Source organism: Lissotriton helveticus, chromosome 3_2, assembly GCF_964261635.1.
Source record: "Lissotriton helveticus chromosome 3_2, aLisHel1.1, whole genome shotgun sequence".
Taxonomy (NCBI): domain Eukaryota; kingdom Metazoa; phylum Chordata; class Amphibia; order Caudata; family Salamandridae; genus Lissotriton; species Lissotriton helveticus.
Genome location: NC_136062.1, coordinates 367,970,872 through 367,990,058, shown reverse-complemented (window position 1 = coordinate 367,990,058; position 19,187 = coordinate 367,970,872). Strand labels below are relative to the sequence as shown.

General features: G+C 44.5%; 1 protein-coding gene across 1 annotated transcript in view; it reads right to left on the bottom strand.

Annotated features, from left to right (window-relative positions):
• NTPCR (nucleoside-triphosphatase, cancer-related) overlaps positions 1 to 19,187 on the bottom strand; it is a 398,442-nt gene that overhangs the window by 247,425 nt on the left and 131,830 nt on the right. The window contains exon 4 of the mRNA XM_078684553.1: positions 6,408 to 6,570. Coding sequence (XP_078540679.1) covers positions 6,408 to 6,570 — 163 coding nt within the window. The remainder of the gene's footprint in view (positions 1 to 6,407; positions 6,571 to 19,187) is intronic.

The following is a 19,187-nucleotide window of genomic DNA, read 5'->3' as shown; positions in this document are numbered from 1 at the left end:
CAGTTAGGGACTCTGGGATCGGTCCAAGGGACTGTAGTGGCCAAACCTTTATTGGAGTGTGCATACACTTTGCCAGTAGCCAACATGGGAGACCCAGGCATCAAAGCGCAACAGACTGGATTAAGAGGAGGCAAGGAAGCCCTGGTGCATCGATCCAACTCCAGTCAATCAACTTTAGTTAGGGTAGAAGACACCACCTGGCAACTAGCAATTACACTACTTGATGATGGAAACCTCGATTGATTAACAGGAGTCACAGACAATGGTAGCAAATGGTTCTAGAAAATCCCAGAGGGAAAAAGGCGATAGCAGTCTGGGATCCATGCAAAGGCAGGCAATTGAACAGCAATTGCTACACAGTAACTGGGTACCTAAAGTTCCCTCCTGGGAGAAACTGTGGTCATTTTTTGAGTGCATGTTTTTCTTATATCCCTCCTGGGAGAAACTTTGATTATCTTCTGAGTGTATTTTTTTCTTAATTTTTCTTATATTCAGGATATAGCAACTTGGGAAGAATTCCCCTTGTGACAAGTTAATATCACAGAGCTATTTGAGGCCCAAGTGGAGAAGATCCGTAATCTAGGCTCTAAATCCTTCGGACCTCGCTTGTACAAATAGGGTACCTCCTCATTGATATTTTTAAATCAATAAATCAACCAACTTGTTCGAAAACAGCGTATACAATTCCTTATTGGTCGAAAGCAGGAAATTAACCGCCTTAAGCGAATAACAAGTTGCTATAACCTCAGTGCAAAGAGTAGGGAGTTTGATGCCAAGTGGATTGGCCTGAGGGAAGCCGCAAGGGCCAAAAATTCAAGAAAGTATTGGCATTTGATTGCGGAATATTGTGATTCAAGGCAGAGGGCTCTGCCTATACAGATTCCAGAAAAGGACTGGGTGGATTACATTTCCCTATTATACAAAAATAACAGCCCTGTTACTCCCATGACGATTGATGTGGATAAATCCTCGCTTATCGAATTAGGTCCCCCGTCTGGGGAGGAAGTGGTACATTTTATAAAGAACGCCAGAACCTCAGGCGCACAAGGGCCGGACGGAATTCCAATCGCGCTAATTAAAAAGGAGTCAGTTGCATGGGGAGATTTCCTAGCACCATTGTTTAATTATTGTTTTCTGACAAATAAAATCCCCCCTCTTGGAAGGGGACTATTATAGTCCCTTTGAATAAAAAGGGTCCAAAAACTCTGACGGCTAGGTTTAGACAGATTGCTCTGCTGGATGCTTCAGGCAAATTATTTGCAAAGAGAATATTATGTCACCTGCAACAATGGGCCCATGACCAGAATATCCTACCACCTGAACAAGCAGGCTTCAGAATAAAACCATGATACCTTGGACAATATTGCGGTCGTTATCTTGCAAGATTAGAACTTATAATGGGCTGAAGCAGGGTTGCAGATTGGCCCCTCTTTTGTTTTCTTTATATATTGCTGATCTCCCCGGTGTCCTGAACTCAGTAATGGGGGTTGTCCCCAGAATTGGTGCAATATCCGTTGGCTCCTTGTTATACGCGGATGATGTGGCAATAATCAATCTTGCGCCTATTGGTCTGCAACGTCGTTTGGATGCCCTAACTAAATATGCGGAAGCCCACTTTTTAAAGATTAGTATTGCTAAAAGCAAGATTTTGGTTTTACGCAAGAAATGGCTTACAATAAAGAGATGTCTAAAATGGATGCTTGGTTCTGAAAAATTGGAATTGGTTGATTCATATCTATTCTTGGGGAAGGTTTTTTTCAAAAACAGGGCGAGACTTCGACCAAATTAAACTTTGTGTTAGCAAGGCTGTCACCGAGACAAGTGCAGTACACAGATTTTATAAATCTTGTGTGAGACGTCACTTCGGCCACACCCTGTCAGTTTTTAAGGTTAAAATTCCCCCCTACCTAATATATCCTGTTGAGGTAATGGATACGTATCATTGGCTTTCTTTTGATAAGGCTGAAGGACGAATCCTGAGTCAAATATGCAATCTAAACTCTCTGGCTGCACCACATGTATTACGTCTTGCATTTGGTTTAGTCTCCTCTTTTACTTTCTTTTTGGCAGCAGTTCTGCAGTGGGGCAGCTCCCTTTGTTGTGGGGAGGAGGGTACTCTTAGGACTGCTTTAAAAACAGAAATCTTTGACACATTAAAAGATCAGTCATTGTTTGTTAGGACCTGCGCACATGCAAATATTACATTTGGTCAAAGCCTGAAATCTGCTTCTCCCATGTCAAAGTCTGCACTGCAGCAGTTTTTAAAGAAATCTGTATCCTCTATCAGCTTGGTGAGAGACACTGCTTTAAGCAGATCTAATGCCAGTAGTGAAGTGGTCTGAGGGAGTGCCCTGGGGAATAAACCACAGTCTTATTTAACTTGTAGTATTCCTCAAGAGAGAAACGAATTTGTGAAATGTGTCATATGCAAATCCAAGATCTCAATCATGTTTTATTTGCATGTACGGAGTTGCAAAGGGCCAGGCATATGTTTTGAAAGTAATTTTTTTTAATCACAGTTAACATTCAATCTGCCCAGGAGGCCTGTTCATTGGTTTTGTCTCCTCCCAATGCAGTGGTCCGTTATAAGATATACCAATGTTTAAAAACACTTCTGCCCATTTACTAGATGAATTTCAATTGCAATTTTGTTCTCATTTCGTAATATTTGTTGGTTGGTAATTTGACTGTTTTATGCATTTATTGCACTATTTTCATATTATACAGTACACTTGATATAAGGATCTCTTTAGGAGGCATCTATGTATAATGGAAGAATTTTGTGTTGTATTGCATGTAAAGCATGTCTTTTTTAATTTGTTTGTGTATTTTTGTGGATCTCCGTAGGCGTTTCAGATCAAAATAAACAAATAAAAATTGGAAAAAATTAGAATTGGTTCCTAAAGTTCACAATCACACAATCGCCTGTTTAACTCTTATCCATGGGGCATCCCCATCCCACCCTGCGGGTCATCAAGATATCAGACTTTGTTGAATCAAGATAGTTAGAAATAGTGTGGAACCAGTGAAGAACCTTATTTTTTAGTTGAAGCAAAGAGTCAACACCGGTTGGTGCCAGGCAAGGAACGTTGGATAATACTGACACATAAAGGCAAGCCTAGGGAGGAAAATTACCCATAGGGAGATGCGACTCCTGAAACGATGGTCGTTCCATTGCCCAAAATGCCCTTCCCCACTTCTTAACCCTTTAGCGCCAGATCTAACCCACTCAATACCTGAAAGGCAAAGGATGACCAAGTTCTTTGGCCTCCGAGCCATGATATCAGATGAACCGTTTGGCAAATTATGAGAATACTGGGCAGATGCCAAACGATTAACAGAAGAAGATTAATCTGAACCACAGGAAGCGGGAGAAGAGGGTTAAAGATCTAAGGAAGCATGACTAAATTCAACGTAAAACGTTCCACCTCAATAATGCCAAACTGGTCATAGATTAGCTTTAGTTTAGCCTCCACGATGTCAATTATTTTGTAGAAACCCCCTCGGGCCCACTATCTCTGCAGAGATTTCCTCGCCATATTCAGCAGAGTCCCTCTTTGAGCTAACAGATATTGGGCTGGTAGTTTTAGATTTGGCACATGGTTGGACCCTCTTTCTTTTTGTTGGCTGGCCATTAGCTGTATGGCTGATACACTGGATAATGACTCAGAGGACACCGGAGGAGAAGGGAACAGTTCCAATTCAGTTGCAATAATTGGACTCATAAGTACAGCAGCCTCAAGTGTTTGGCAAGGAGGGTGCACTGGTGAAGCAGGAGTAAGGGACAAATGGTGCTCATCAAGTGCAGTTTCCTTAATGACACCTAATACACGTTGAAGAAACCCATTAAGTGAAAAACCCGTCTGGGATTTACGCAAGTTGGCTGCGGTTTTGCGTTTCCCCATTGTGATAGAGATAGTCAAAGTCAATGTAACAGAATAATCACAACAGTACCCTGAAGAGAGCAACAGCAGCAATTATTTCTTCATGTTGTTTTATTTAGGATGGACTCCGAGTGAGGAATGACAGTACTTTACATAAGTGATAAATTACCTGGGAGTAAATGCGTTACATTAGATAAAAAATGTTTAAATCAATGATAACAATGAAAACAGTAAATTACATAAGACAATAAAATGATCATTGAGAAGTCAAAGAGAACAGTAAACAGGAGCAAAGAGCTGAAAATATAAATGTCAAATAGATAGAAGATAAACTGCGTACACTTTGAAAAGTGAAATACTTTACTGCGAAAGGTTCATAGTACCAGGTACAGTTTGTACCCGAAAACGATAACATAGACAATAACATATGAACATGGTGTGGTAAAAATACAATGAAGCAAAACATTTCAAGCAGCGGAGATAGGCCAGGGTTGGGTAAGGAGTATTATGTCCATTTGTGGAGCGCAGTTAGAATACAAGTTAGAGTGGGAAGGTGAGTAACCTAAAGAGAAGTTGAAAAAGGCTTCAGAAAGTGGTCAAAGAAAAAGCAGCCCTGCAGGGTCGCAGGTATAATTGGTTTAGCAGGTATAGTTTTGTCAGATTGAATATTTTGCTTGGTAGAGACGAACTTTCAGGTCAGCCTTGAATGTAGACTGGGAAGTAGTGAAATGAAGGACTGGGGCAAAGAATTAGAACATCTGGAAGTGCTGCATGAAAAGGATAGTGCTATTGCGAGTTCCTCTATGAATGTCAGGAATTTATGAAAGCAATGTATCAGTCCTATGTAAGTATTTGTGCTTGCGCTAGATAATGTTACCGTTGATACCAGGTATAAGAGTGGAGGTGTGTAGGGGCACTGTTGAAGTAACTGGGTTTGAGATAGAGGAGTCTGTTTGATCCAATGCAGCCTTTTACTCAAGTAATAGGTGAACCCATTGAGAACGACATCAATGTTCATACATGTTTTTACAGTCTTAATGAGCTTAAAGTGACTCACTGGATTACACTTTTTGATCAAAGACATTATCAATTCTTTCCGAATTCACAGAAGGTTCATAAAGTCTGATTGAGAGAGAGGAATTATGACCACCTCTGAGTATTCTGAATGCGTGTTTAGAGTGTTTTAGTCTTGTTGATCCTGTTCATGTGCCACCATAAGACAATGGTAGCATCCCTGTCATGTGGGCACACCTTGGGTTCTCGTCAAACAAGACTCCACAAAAGAGGACGTTAGCAATTTATTCTTATATCATCATTAATCTTCATGATAACATTCGTTTCAATGTGGTTTTCAATGATTATATCAAACGTTCACAACTCCATCGAGTTCCAAAAATGCAAACTACTCCAATGAATTTCGGGCCATTTGCCCTTCGTCTGGGAGCTCTACAATGTAAATATAAAGACATAGCACGAAGTGTCTGAAGTGACAACAAAGGTGTAAAATAACAAAATGAAACTGTCTGGGTATCACGCAATGCGTAGCAAGCAGGTAGGTGCCGGTGGGGGGTGCTAACGGGTGGCCGACATCTAGAAATAAAGATTAAAACATACGTGAACTAAAGGTGAAGTGATCTCGGTGCAGGTACACATCCTGTGTGGGTGTTTTAAGGTGCCTTGTTGATGACAGAATTGAAGTGGTTTGTTTTAGCATAGAATTTTTTTTAGTTTATAAAGGGATCTAGCTGTCCTCTGACTGTCCAGCTTAGGATGGGAAGGTACTTGTCTTCACTTATTCTACACCATTCTTAGCTAAGCAGCCATGGCCTTAGTGAAATGGGTAAGAATGTCCTCTGGAGGGTATTCTTTGACCAAGACACATCTGTTCTTGATACAGAGGACAAACCTATGCGAAATGTAGCATCTGGTCAAAACGTTGTGTATCCATTCTCTCAAATAGAATGCAATTGATGTCACAGGACACTGCATACCTGGGGTGTAAGCTACGTAGTCGCTCCTCCTCTTTGGAAGGATAAATATGGGGATGAAAGAAGGAAGTGTGGCAGACTAGCCAAAGTCAAAAGCAGATACTAATTTCATTAATTGATTTATACCTTTCTATTTCAGGGACTCTTTAGACATCAGATCACTTTGAAGGAGATTGTGAAGTTCAACGCACAGAAATTAAGTTTGAAAAGAATATGATGACACAATGGAAGAGAATATAAGTGTTTTTCCAAACAACCTTTGTGTATTTTTTCAGGTTACTTTCAAGATTGGGTAAGGTGTGTTTAACCTGATTTTATTAGGGACGTCATTCAAGTTCATGGGTGTGTACAAAACTAGCCACAGTTCAGATATTCATATGTTAGACTTTTAAATGATATATAACAGCAGTTGTTACTGCTGAAGGCATAGGTTTGGTACCATAATGCTGAACTGGAGTGTATACTATTCAGTGAAACATAAAAAGATACCGAAATCTACATAACACAATGAATAGATACACTAAAATAATCTTACCCCACTCTGGATAATGTTCCTCGCTTTCCAGACAAAGTGACAACATCAAACCCTACTCTCTTCCCACTTTGTCTGACTTCTTCTGTGTAAAATCCATCAATTGGAATGCCAGTGGACTTTAGTGCTTCAACTGTTTTCTGGACCAGTGTAGTCTTTCCAACTCCTACAAAACACAATTAACCTATTGGTCTTGTTATTGGTAAAACAAATATTTCAGCTTATGGAATCAGTGAAAGATAGCTAGCATAGATTTCTTGGAGGGTGTCAATTTGTGTCTGGGAGGCCCTGTGAAAGAAAAACCTACCTGTGATGAGACATGCTGAAGCAGGGGTTCCTCTGAAGAGGTTTCTCAATGGCACTCTTGTGCATTATTTCTCTCTTTGTGGGAGGAGAGAGAGGATTGCTTAGATATGTGTGTAATGTGATGTGGCTCAGGGGAACAGGATAGGTTTTTACAGGTTTACCTCTGCCTATAAATATGGCCCAGTTAGACTTTCCTTAGCTCTTAGGCAAGAACAGGTTCGAACCCACTTCCCACGATGAGCGGGGAAGACAGTCAGTCTGTGGCACTCGCAACTCCACAACTTACCTGAAGATAATGCATATTGTGTAAAGATCAATCCTAACAGACAGGAATAAATGTTATTAATTTGTGGGTTACTGGAACACATTTCCTCAAAGAATGCATACACACAAGACATCCACATTATAACTTTAAGAAAGCTTTATATAAAGACTGGTGGTGATGCAAAGTATATGAAAGAGGAGTAATTGCAGTTATCAGTCAAGTACATTTTATTGTTGAATAATTAAAATCTTACAATATAAGATCATTAAACAATCATATTATACAATCATCATCATCATCTTTATTCGATCTAAAATCTTAGACCATAACCGCACAAAACAAATATACAAAGTCAAAGTCAAAGTAGTCTTTATTCGATCTCATAATCATAAAAGACATGTACAATTTAAAAAGTAAATATACTTCATTTCATTTTTACGGAATACAAAATACAAAAGGCCCATAGAGATAACCAAGGTTACATAGTTCATTTGTACCTTAATAAATAATTTGTTAAAACACTTCATTTAAAAAACAAATTTGTCCATAAAATCAAAAGTTAATAGTCAAATTAATAATCAGGTCGTTACATCCTATTTTTCATTCCATGAGCACGATTTATCCACATGCCATGTAAAAATTTCGACACCGCAATTATGGTTAGCTCTTTCTCATCCGTTATTAAAATCCGTATAGCTTCCATACCAGTAGAAACCCCCAATGTCTGGAAAATCGACTTTAGCCATTTAAGCCTTACATTCCGGTATACTGGACAAATAAAAAGAACATGGCCAATGGATTCCACTTGGGTTACACAAAACGGACAATTCATACATAGGCCTACACCCCATTTGCCCGTAAAAGCATTAATAGGAAGAGTGCCTATCCTAAATTGATGGAACCATTTTCTATCACTCGGGACTGTTATAAGTTGGAAGAGGTGTGGCCCGCGGCCAGGGCGACTGACGCTGGAATCTGGGGACCACGGTTCGATCCCCGGCTCCGGCGGCAGGTCAGCCCAGCACCATGTGACTCTGGGCAATAGCTCGCTTAATCTTCCCGACGGCCCCCCAGCGCCTAGAGACCCTTACGGGTGATTGTGCGCTTTACAAATGTGGACTTTACTTTACTTTAAGGTCCCAGTATTTCTCATAGGCAGGGACATGTTTAGTCTCTAGGTACACCCTAGACAAGGAAGTGCTGGTCAGGGTTGAGAACCGGTTTGTTGTGACCATATTCCAATATAACTCTTTCAACTCTTTACGAGAGGGAAAACTTGCATTCATTGGGTTTTGCCACAACTGGCTCAACCCAAGGTCACTAAAAGTTTTCTTAACCTGCCCAAACCACAGAATTTTTCCTGCAACTACAGTGTCCCTACCCTCCAACATAGAATGGGCATATTCAGTGAGCTCTGGAGTTACCCAGAGCCTTCTCCAGTAGGCCACAGGTCTAAAACGAGCCACATCCTCCAAATATTGACTACCCAGATCATAATAAAGTGGTAGTAGGGGAGTGGATTGAGGTAAACCTGTGATAGACCGCATACATTTATTTTCAAGGTGCCTAGTGCAGATAAGTTACTATGGCCCCACAGTTCTGCCCATACAGTACAGAAGCCGTAATTTTTGCATTATATATTTTAAGTACCGGGGCAATCGGCTTGGTGTGGGATTGACGATGCTCTCTTAACAGGGCGCCAGACAATTGGGCATGTCTAAGCATCAACATATCCAGGTGAGAATTCCACTTAAGTTTTGATGTAAGCATTATGCCCAGATATGTACACGTGTGTGTCTGCTCCAAAGCAACGCTATTCATAGTGGCTGACCCTTTTGCTTCTTTCTGTTTATGAAGAACCATGAACTTGGTCTTGTCAACATTTATGCTAAGGCCATTATCCTTACAGAATAGTTATAACCTTTTAATGGCCTTTTGGAGCCCTTGCTGTGTCTATGACAATAACAACATATCGTCGGAAAACATTAGTAAAGGTATTTTACTACCATGTAGGGTCGGTGCATCAGTGGGGTGATTTTCGTAATATTTGGTCACATTATTTATATACAACGAGAATAAAGTGGGTGCCAATACACACCCCTGCCTGACCCCACGTCCGATCTGGAATCTGTCAGTCACCTGACCATGCTGTCCCCAGCGCACGTGGGCAAAGTTCCCTTCATGAAGTTTTATCACAAAAGACAATAGTTCCCTACGCAAGCCCTGTGATGCCAGAGTGTCCCATAACCTAGCTATAGGAACCAAGTTGAAGGCCGACTTTAAGTCAACAAAGGCGGCGTATATTCTCCCACCATTGAGGATAACAACTCGCCAGTAAATTAAAACAAATCTAAAAACTTGATCAATTGTACTTTGATGAGAACGGAATCCTGCCTGTAACGGGGATAAAATATTGGAATCATCGATCCAATCCAGGATACGGGCCAACACCAATCTAGCCGTAACCTTTTGCAGACAATCGATCAGGCTGATTAGCCTGTAATTCCCTGGGTCCGATCGATCCCCTTTGTAGGAAGGTGGCTACCTGACTATGGTTACCCCAGATTTTTTGCCTTGTGTTTAGCTGGTTTTCGACTTAGTTGGCCTGGTTCCCTGCTAATCAGGGCCCCAGGCTATCTGCTCTCTCTGTAAAAATGGATTCCATGTACCCTAGGTACATACCACAATTGGAAATGGACTTATTGTCAGCCCCTGTACCATGCACTATAGGTGCTCAGGGCATAGGTGCCACCCCTGGCTGGTTCTTAAATTGACACAACTTGCTGATCACTCAGCTGGGGCAAGATGGTGTAATCACCCCTTGCTTAGATATAGTATACATATATCTAAACCTATATGTGGACACATATAAACCTGTGAGTCACTCCTATGGAAGGCCTTATCAATCCTGGAGGCAGAGTGTGTGGTTTAATGTGAGATGGAGCTCTAGCATGAGCTGAGCCTGTCTGCAGCGGTCGGGAACAACTCCCTAAGCTGTTCCAGGATAATGCCATACCATATACTATTAAGTGCCTTATAATGCTCGCGGTTATATAGCAACTTTGGTTTGGCTTTATCAAAACATGTCATGTAAGGTGTCATACGATTTGGGATACTATCCTCTCGCCAGTTCTGGTGACGGGGATAGCATTCCACCCCTCTAGAGGGAGAAGACATGTTACTTTACTGAAATGCGGTTGATTTTTAAAAGAGCCTCAGATCCACAAAATGGATGCTTCTGCCACAGACACGAGTCTGACCCCCTGCAGCTGACCGAAACTCAGCCAAGGGGGCCTGGACAAAGGGTTTCCTGTCGCAGGGAGGTGTCACACCACCCCAGACAGGAGATAGTGGATTGTAGTAGGGAGGTTTGAAAGAAACCAGACACTGCATGGGGAGCACAAGGCTGCCCCTTGCATAATCCGGTCAAACCGGCTCTGGGGCACACCAGCCCCAGTCCCAGCGCGGACTGGATCAAAGGAAAGGGGTGTACCCACCCCCTTCCTGGGTCCCACCCATAGGAGGGGACCTAGCAGGTAATCCAGCCCCCTAGATTGGTATAAGAATGGGAGCAGTGCCAAAGCACTTCAGATTATCCTGATGAAACATAAGAAACGAAACTCTGGACCCTTCGACATCCTACTCAACGTAGAAGACTGAAGAATCTCCCTTGTGGTCAAGGAGTGACCACCCTGTGCAAACAGGCACCATCCAGCCATCGCCGTCTGCTTTGTTGCAGTTCCTGCCGGAACTCGAGCGACAGAGATCGACGGGATCAAGCTTGCCTGCCTTCTAACAGCCCGATCCACAGTCCCTGCGGAGCTCAGACCCGTGGAGGCAACCGGAAGCGTGGGGCACGCCATCTTGGAAAGACCACGAGACGCTGACCGTGCAGCTCACGAGTGACCCTCGAAGCTGTACACCGGGGTTTGAGAAGCCCCAACCCTGAGCCACTCTTGCGTGGGGCCCTTCTGCTACTTTTGGCTCAACGCGTTGGCCCGGTTACTTGCCGTTGGCTTGTGGCCCCTGTGCCGGCGAAAACCGAAATACGACTTGTGATTCTGGTTGCTCCAGATTTACACCAGCTCCCCTGAAAAGGAGCACCCACTCTGACCCTCCTGGTCCGAGTGAGAAGCAATCTTCCAGTTCCGCGTGATCTGCTTTTGCCAAGTGTTGTTTGCTCCAATCTTGAAGCCGACAGCGCCGACGGCGAGAGCCTTCGTGGGACAGATCGTGACCCGCTCATGGACGTCGTAGATGCCCCAGAGCCCACGTGACAGCGGAGAGAAGCTCCTCGACAACCACCTGATTCGCCCGACATTGCCTGGTTCCGTCCTGGTACCACCCTGGTCACTGCTGAGTGACCCAGACTCTGTCCCCTCTGCTTTCAGGTACTTTTCTATCCGGATCCAACCTTGGGTCCCACCGGACACTTCTCCTTCCCATCGCCTGCAGCATCGTCAGCTTCAAGCACCCAGAACCTGCGTGACTAAACCCGACGCCACTTCGACCCTATGCACCCGCTTCCTGTGGGTGAAGTAACATTGCAACGCCGGTGTTCCCACACTGGTACACACCTCTAGGGTCTGTGACTAAAGTTTTGTCCTTCTAGGTTCAGCGGAAGTATCCTTAAACACTGCTTGTTTAACTTTTAGGCACCATTGACTTGCAGTGGTGCATGCGTGTTCTTTAAGCACTGCACCCGAATCCCGCGGGCTTTTCCCGACTTCAGCATTGCTTGTCCCGACTGCTCCCAGCGATTCCCTAGGCCCTAGGCCTAACCACTGTTCGATTGGTATCTCTTATACCACTTTCTTAGTATATGGTCTGAGTGGCCCCTCGCCCTCATCCATAATTGTGCAACTTTGTATGTTATACTGTGCTTTTGATTTAACGCTTGTGCCCCTTTGTTCATAAAGAGTACTGGGGGTTATTTTGAGAATAAATACATATATTTTTATAATATATACTTGTGTGGTGTCCTTTCATTTGATATTACAGGACTGTGATTGGTAAAACAGCTCGCTTAACACGACCTCTTGAGTTAAGCCTTCAAGGCTGCTTAGTCTATGCTACCATTAAGATAGCTTGTCCACAAGTTTGACTTACAACCAGACACCATAAGGGATTGGTTGGACTGATACAAGGTGATTCCAGAATTGGAAGCATCATATATCAGGCTAACTTCTCGAATTGGTGCGCAGCGGTGCGGATTTGAGCTTGCTGTTGTTTTACCATTGCAATCTTTTTATCAAATTGAAAGATCACATCAAGTACCTTAGGTACATATAAATCAAAAGCTTAGCATATTAAGTTCTACTGAACTTAGTAGTTGTAGATTAAAGGGATTTGCACACCCTGACTACAACTCACTAGCAAGGTACAGTAGGAAAACACTTAGTGTAGGTAAGTGCACCACTTACACCTCACTAGCAGTCATGTCTGGCACAGGTGAAGCTCCAAGCTCTCTGCCTGTGACAGTTGACCTTACCCAGGCAACTTCCAGCTATGACTAACTTAGCCACAAAGACTTGTGTGCCTTGTGCATATCAAGAGGGCTAAAAAGGGGCAGAGGTCCCACCATTCCTACCCTGATAGCCATTCTAGAACAGGATGACTTAGATAAGGCGAGGGCAGCTCCCTTAGAGTCAGGAGATGGAGTGAACCCCCCTGTAACTGATACCATTCCAGATGAAGAAGAAGAGGAGGAAGAGGAGGAGGATGGTTCAGACTTAGAAGAACCTGAAGATCAGGATCAGAAGGGTAACCAGGTTATAGTTGCCAGGCTTAACCAGGCCAACTTAAACCTACTTGGGAATGGAGAGGGCCAGCACCTCCCCAGATCCCAAAATATCATTCTCCCAGGCAACAGAAGAGTGAGATCTCCATCAGGGGACTCTCATATTTCTAGTGCCTCAAGAGAATCTCAGAGAGGAATGACTTCCTCTCAGAAGAAAGAGCATGAGGCAAGAATGAGGGCTGTCAAACTCCAGATAGAGAGGGAGGAGGTAGCCCTGGCTCAAGCTAGACTTGCTTTAGCAAGAGAACAGAAAATGTGTGGCTTAGATGCCACTGGTGGCAGCAATATTCCTAGAGAGAAACCCAGGTCCTATGATAGTAGAAACCTGACAAAGATTGTGCCCCCCTACAAGGAAGGGGATGACATCCACAAATGGATGACTGCTCTGGAAAGAGCCTGCATGGTACAGCAGGTTAGAACAGTGGGCTGCAATCTTATGGTACTCCTTTTCTGAGAAAGGGAGAGATAAGCTCCTCACTGTCAGACATGAGGATGCAAACATTTACAAAGTCCTGAAGAGTGTTCTAATAGATGGGTTTGGCTTAACCACTGAACAGTACTGGTTGAAGTTCAGAGACACCCAGAAGACACAGACACAGGACTGGACTGATTTAGTAGATTGTGCTACTAAGGCTCTGGAGGGTTGGCTACATGGCAGCAAAGTACATGACTTCACAGGATTGTATAATTTGATTATGAGGGAGCAGATCCTAAGTAATTGTCAGTACAAGCTCTTACAACAGCACCTGGTGGACTCAGATTTGACTTCTCCCCAAGAATTGGGAAAGAAGGCAGATAAATGGGTCAGAACCAGGATTAGGCCTAAGAATCAGGACAATAACCAGAAGAAGGAGTCTACCAAGCCTCAAGAAAAGGGTGGGGATAAAAGTAAGGAAAAGACTTCCCCAAGGCCCCAAAACTCCAAGGATGGGGGTGGGTCCCAAGACACTTCTTCAACTGAGAAAAAGCCTTATTGTTATCCCTGTAAACAGGTGGGGCATTACAAAACAAACAACTGTTGTCCCAAGAATGGCAATAAAGAGAATATACCTCCAAAGCCAGTTCCAACACCTCCTGTTACTGTCAGCAGTAATCCCCCAGGAAGTGGGAGCACACTCAGGAATCTGGGTGTGTTTACTTTTGGAGCCCAGGTGGACCCTGGCCTATCCAGGTCCCCATCACCCAATAATCTTGTTTATGAGACTGGCATGGGGTTTGCCAACTTCTCTGATTGCCCAAATACCTTGAGCAAATATAGACAAGAACCCATCATCAATGGTTTGAAAGTTGAAGCCTTTAGAGACACAGGGGCTAGCATCACCATGGTGGCTGACTGTATAGTCCCCTCTAAGCAACTTTTACCAGGTGCCACATACCAGGTAACAAACATTGATGGAATCCAAACAAATCATCCCATGGCAGTAGTAAGTCTCAGCTGGGGAGGTGTCACTGGCCCAAAGAGAGTGGCAGTGTCATCAAACTTGCCTGTAGACTGCCTACTTGGTAATGATTTAGAAATCTCAGCCTGAGCTGAGGTTGAACAAGAAACCCATTCTAGAATGGTAAACTCCAATGGAAAGGTTAGTGGGGCTGTAATGGCTACAGCCCCAACCCAAGATGTCCTTCCTGAAAAGGTAGGTAGGGCTGAGCAACTCTCTGCCTCATCTTTAGCAGAAGCTCTTCCTGAACAGAATAGCAAAACTGTTATGATAACAGCAGAAACCCAAACTGAGTCCCCTCCTGAAAAGGTTGGTGGGGCTGTGATGGCCACAGCCCAAACTCAAACTGATATGTGTGTTGTGAAGCCTGAAATGATGGATAACTCCACACAAACTGAGAGCACAGAGGAGGATGAGAAATCTCCCCCTCACCAGACTTTAGGAAAGGATCTGCCTCCTCAGGGAACTGATCTTACCCCTGATGAAGGAACTGCCCCAGAGGTGGTTGGGCCTAGCCTGACAGAGCCTCTGATGTCAGTGGACCCTTCTCAGGTGGGACCTAGTCTGGAGCAGGTAACCTGCCCCTCTCTACCTTGCCTTAGCCAGCCCAGGGCTGCAGAGGACAAGAAGGACAGTGAGACCCAGAGAGCTCCCTGTCAAATAAAGCACCCCCATCAACAGATTAGGGGCACCAAAACCAGTAGCCCTAGTGAGGTGAAAACTTTAAAAACTCCTGAGGGAGCCCCATTAAAAACAGTTAGGGACCTCCCACAGATGGATTCTGATGGGCACAGCCAAACCTGGGACCCAAAGGGCCCAAACCTGAACTGTCCCTCCAGCAAGCCAAACACAGGGACCCAGCCTCCAGCTTTAGGTAGCCAGAGGTTGACCCTGAGAGCACAGTGCAACTCAGTTGAAGAAAGAAAGGCACACATGGTGGAAGATAATTGGAGGAAGCTGAGCCCTAAATTAGTGGAGCCACACTTCAAAAACTCCATATACAAACCAGCCTTTAACTTTGCATAAACACACCCAAGGTAGTGATTCCCTATGGTGGAGACCCTCTAATACCCCAAGGGTGAGGGACTGCTTAGTGGACCATGAGACAGGGGGTACCCATGCTAGTGCAGGTACTTCCTTATATGGCCACTCAGGCAATATAGGCTTACCTGGCCAAGAATAGCCTTATCTCCTTTCGTTTGGGGGGGGGGGTTATGTAGGAAGGTGGCTACCTGACTATGGTTACCCCAGATTTTTTGCCTTGTGTTTAGCTGGTTTTCGACTTAGTTGGCCTGGTTCCCTGCTAATCAGGGCCCCAGGCTATCTGCTATCTCTGTAAAATGGATTCCATGTACCCTAGGTACATACCACAATTGGAAATGGACTCCTTGTCAGCCCCTGTACCATGCACTATAGGTGCTCAGGGCATAGGTGCCACCAAGGCCTACCAGGGGCTGCAGCACATCTTTTGCCACCCCTGGCTGGTTCTTAAATTGACACAACTGGCTGATCACTCAGCTGGGGCAAGATGGTGTAATCACCCCTTGCTTAGATATAGTATACCTATATCTAAACCTATATCTGGACACATATAAACCTGTGAGTCACTCCTATGGAAGGACTTATCAATCCTGGAGGCAGAGTGCGTGTTTAATGTGAGATGGAGCTCTAGCATGAGCTGAGCCTGTCTGCAGCGGTCGGGAACAACTCCCTAAGCTGTTCCAGGATAATGCCATACCATATATTATTAAGTGCCTTATAATGCTCGCGGTTATATAGCAACTTTGGTTTGACTTTATCAAAACATGTCGTGTAATGTGTCATACGATTTGGAATACTATCCCCTCGCCAGTTCTGGCGACGGGGATAGTATTCCACCCCTCTAGAGGGAGAAGACATGTTACTTTACTGAAATGCGGTTGATTTTTAAAAGAGCCTCAGATCCACAAAATGGATGCTACTGCCACAGACACGAGTCTGACCCCCTGCAGCTGACCGAAACTCAGCCAAGGGGGCCTGGACAAAGGGTTTCCTGTCGCAGGGAGGTGTCACACCACCCCAGACAGGAGATAGTGGATTGTAGCAGGGAGGTTTGAAAGAAACCAGACACTGCATGGGGAGCACAAGGCTGCCCCTTGCATAATCCGGTCAAACCGGTTCTGGGGCACACCAGCCCCAGTCCCAGCGCGGCCTGGATCAAAGGAAAGGGGTGTACCCACCCCCTTCCTGGGACCCACCCATAGGAGGGGACCTAGCAGGTAATCCAGCCCCCTAGATTGGTATAAGAATGGGAGTAGTGCCAAAGCACTTCAGATTATCCTGATGAAACATAAGAAAAGAAACTTTGGACCCTTCGACATCCTACTCAACGTAGGAGACTGAAGAATCTCCCTTGTGGTCAAGGAGTGACCACCCTGTGCAAACAGGCACCATCCAGCCATTGACGTCTGCTTTGTTGCAGTTCCCGCCGGAACTCGAGCGACAGAGATCGACGAGATCAAGCTTGCCTGCCTTCTAACAGCCCGATCCACAGTCCCTGCAGAGCTGAGACCCGTGGAGGCAACCGGAAGCGTGGGGCACGCCATTTTGGAAAGACCATGAGACGCTGACCGTGCAGCCCACGAGTGACCCTCGAAGCTGTACACCGGGGTTTGAGAAGCCCCAACCCTGAGCCACTCTTGCACCGAAGTTCAGCCCTCCACACTCGACGAGTGGTGCGTGGGGCCCTTCTGCTTCTTTTGGCTCAACGCTTTGGCCCGGTCACTTGCCAGCTGGCTTGTGGCCCCTGTGTCGGCGGAAACCGAAATACGACTTGTGATTCTGGTTGCTCCAGATTTACACCAGCTCCCCTGAAAAGGAGCACCCACTCTGACCCTCCTGGTCCGAGTGAGAAGCAATCTTCCAGTTCCACGTGGATTGCTTTTGCCAAGTGTTGTTTGCTCCAATCTTGAAGCCGACAGCGCCGACGGCGAGAGCCTTCGTGGGACAGATCGTGACCCGCTCCTGGACGTCGTAGATGCCCCAAAGCCCACGTGACAGCGGAGAGAAGCTCCTCGACAACCACCTAATTGCGCCCGACATTGCCTGGTTCCGTCCTGGTTCCACCCTGGTCACTGCTGAGTGACCCAGACTCTGTCCCCTCTGCTTTCAGGTACTTTTCTATCCGGATCCACCCTTGGATCCCACCGGACACTTCTCCTTCCCATCGCCTGCAGCATCTTCAGATTCAAGCACCCAGAACCCGCGTGACGAAACCCGACGCCACTTCGACCCTATGCACCCGCTTCCTGTGGGTGAGGTAACATTGCAACGCCGGTGTTCCCACACTGGTACACACCTCTAGGGTCTGTGACTAAAGTTTTGTCCTTCTAGGTTCAGCGGAAGTATCCTTAAACACTGCTTGTTTAACTTTTACGCACCATTGACTTGCATTGGTGCATGCGTGTGCTTTAAGCACTGCACCCGAATCCAGCGGGCTTTTCCCGACTTCAACTTTGCTTGTCCCGACTGCTGCCAGCGATACCCTAGGCCCTAGGCCTAACCACTGTTCGATTGGTATCTCTTATACCACTTTCTTAGTATATGGTCTGAGTGGCCCCTCGCCCTCATCCATAATTGTGCAACTTTGTATGTTATACTGTGCTTTTGATTTAACGCTTGTGCCCCTTTGTTCATAAAGAGTACTGGGGATTATTTTGAGAATAAAAACATATATTTTTATAATATATACTTGTGTGGTGTCCTTTCATTTGATATTACAGGACTGTGATTGGTAAAACAGCTCGCTTAACACGACCTCTTGAGTTAAGCCTTCAAGGCTGCTTAGTCTATGCTACCATTAAGATAGCTTGTCTACAAGGTTGACTTACAACCAGACACCATAAGGGATTGTTTGGACTGATACAAGGTGATTCCAGAATTGGAAGCATCATATATCAGGCCAACTTCTCACACCGTTTTTTAAAAATTGGTAAGATCTTAGCGCCTTTCCAAGACTCCGGTATTGGGGCACTTTTCGCGATTGCATTTACAAGAAGCTCAATATATGGTACCCAAAGTGCCTTATTATGTAAAAACAAGTCAGCAGGGACGAAGTCAAAACCAGGGGCTCTGCCACTCCGTACACTGCTAAGAGCATTTTCGACTTCCTGTTTAGTAAAACACAGTGCAGGGGGATTAACTAGTACAACACAGTGCCCCTGTGGGAGATCACATTCTACAGGATCACCAGCAAATTGTTTGTGAAAGTGGGATACCCATGATTCGGGTGTAACATGGTTTGTCGGTGGTTGGCTAATACCACTCTTTCCCAAATATACAATACTAGTATGAAATAAAATACTCTCAGATATATTACATATTATATAAACTCATATATAGAAAGACAGTGTGTAAAATACATGTAAAATGTCCTACGTATAGAAAAATATTCCTTACCATATTTGCTAAAAAATCGTCTACAAGTAATATTAGATTGTGTTGATTACAAATTTCCAGATGTAAGGTTGTAGAGCAACATACAAGATGGTAAGAACCTCAAAAATGGGCCAGCCATACGATCCTGACGTCCCCTCCCGATCCAACACATGTACATTACAATATATCAATAGCCAACATATAACAGAGCTGTTAAACCCGACTTCCTAGCATAGAGAACACTCCTCAGAAAAGATGACATTCGTACGCAAATATTAATTGTTGATGGTGACTGTAGAAATAAATATGCTTTTTGATTGATTGATTAAAGTCTTGATGCTTCAAATAGATTAATATGTAGCGCTTCCTCCATTCTTTATAAGATTTACAAAAAAGAATAACATGCATTGTTGTCTGGCATGAGGCATTATCGCAGGGACAATTCGATAACGTGAGGGACCAGTCATTTAGTACAGGAAACGCAACCATGCGATGGAAGGTATCCATCATAAAACCAGTTAGGACACATCTATGCTTTTGGTGTGTAAACTCTCGCA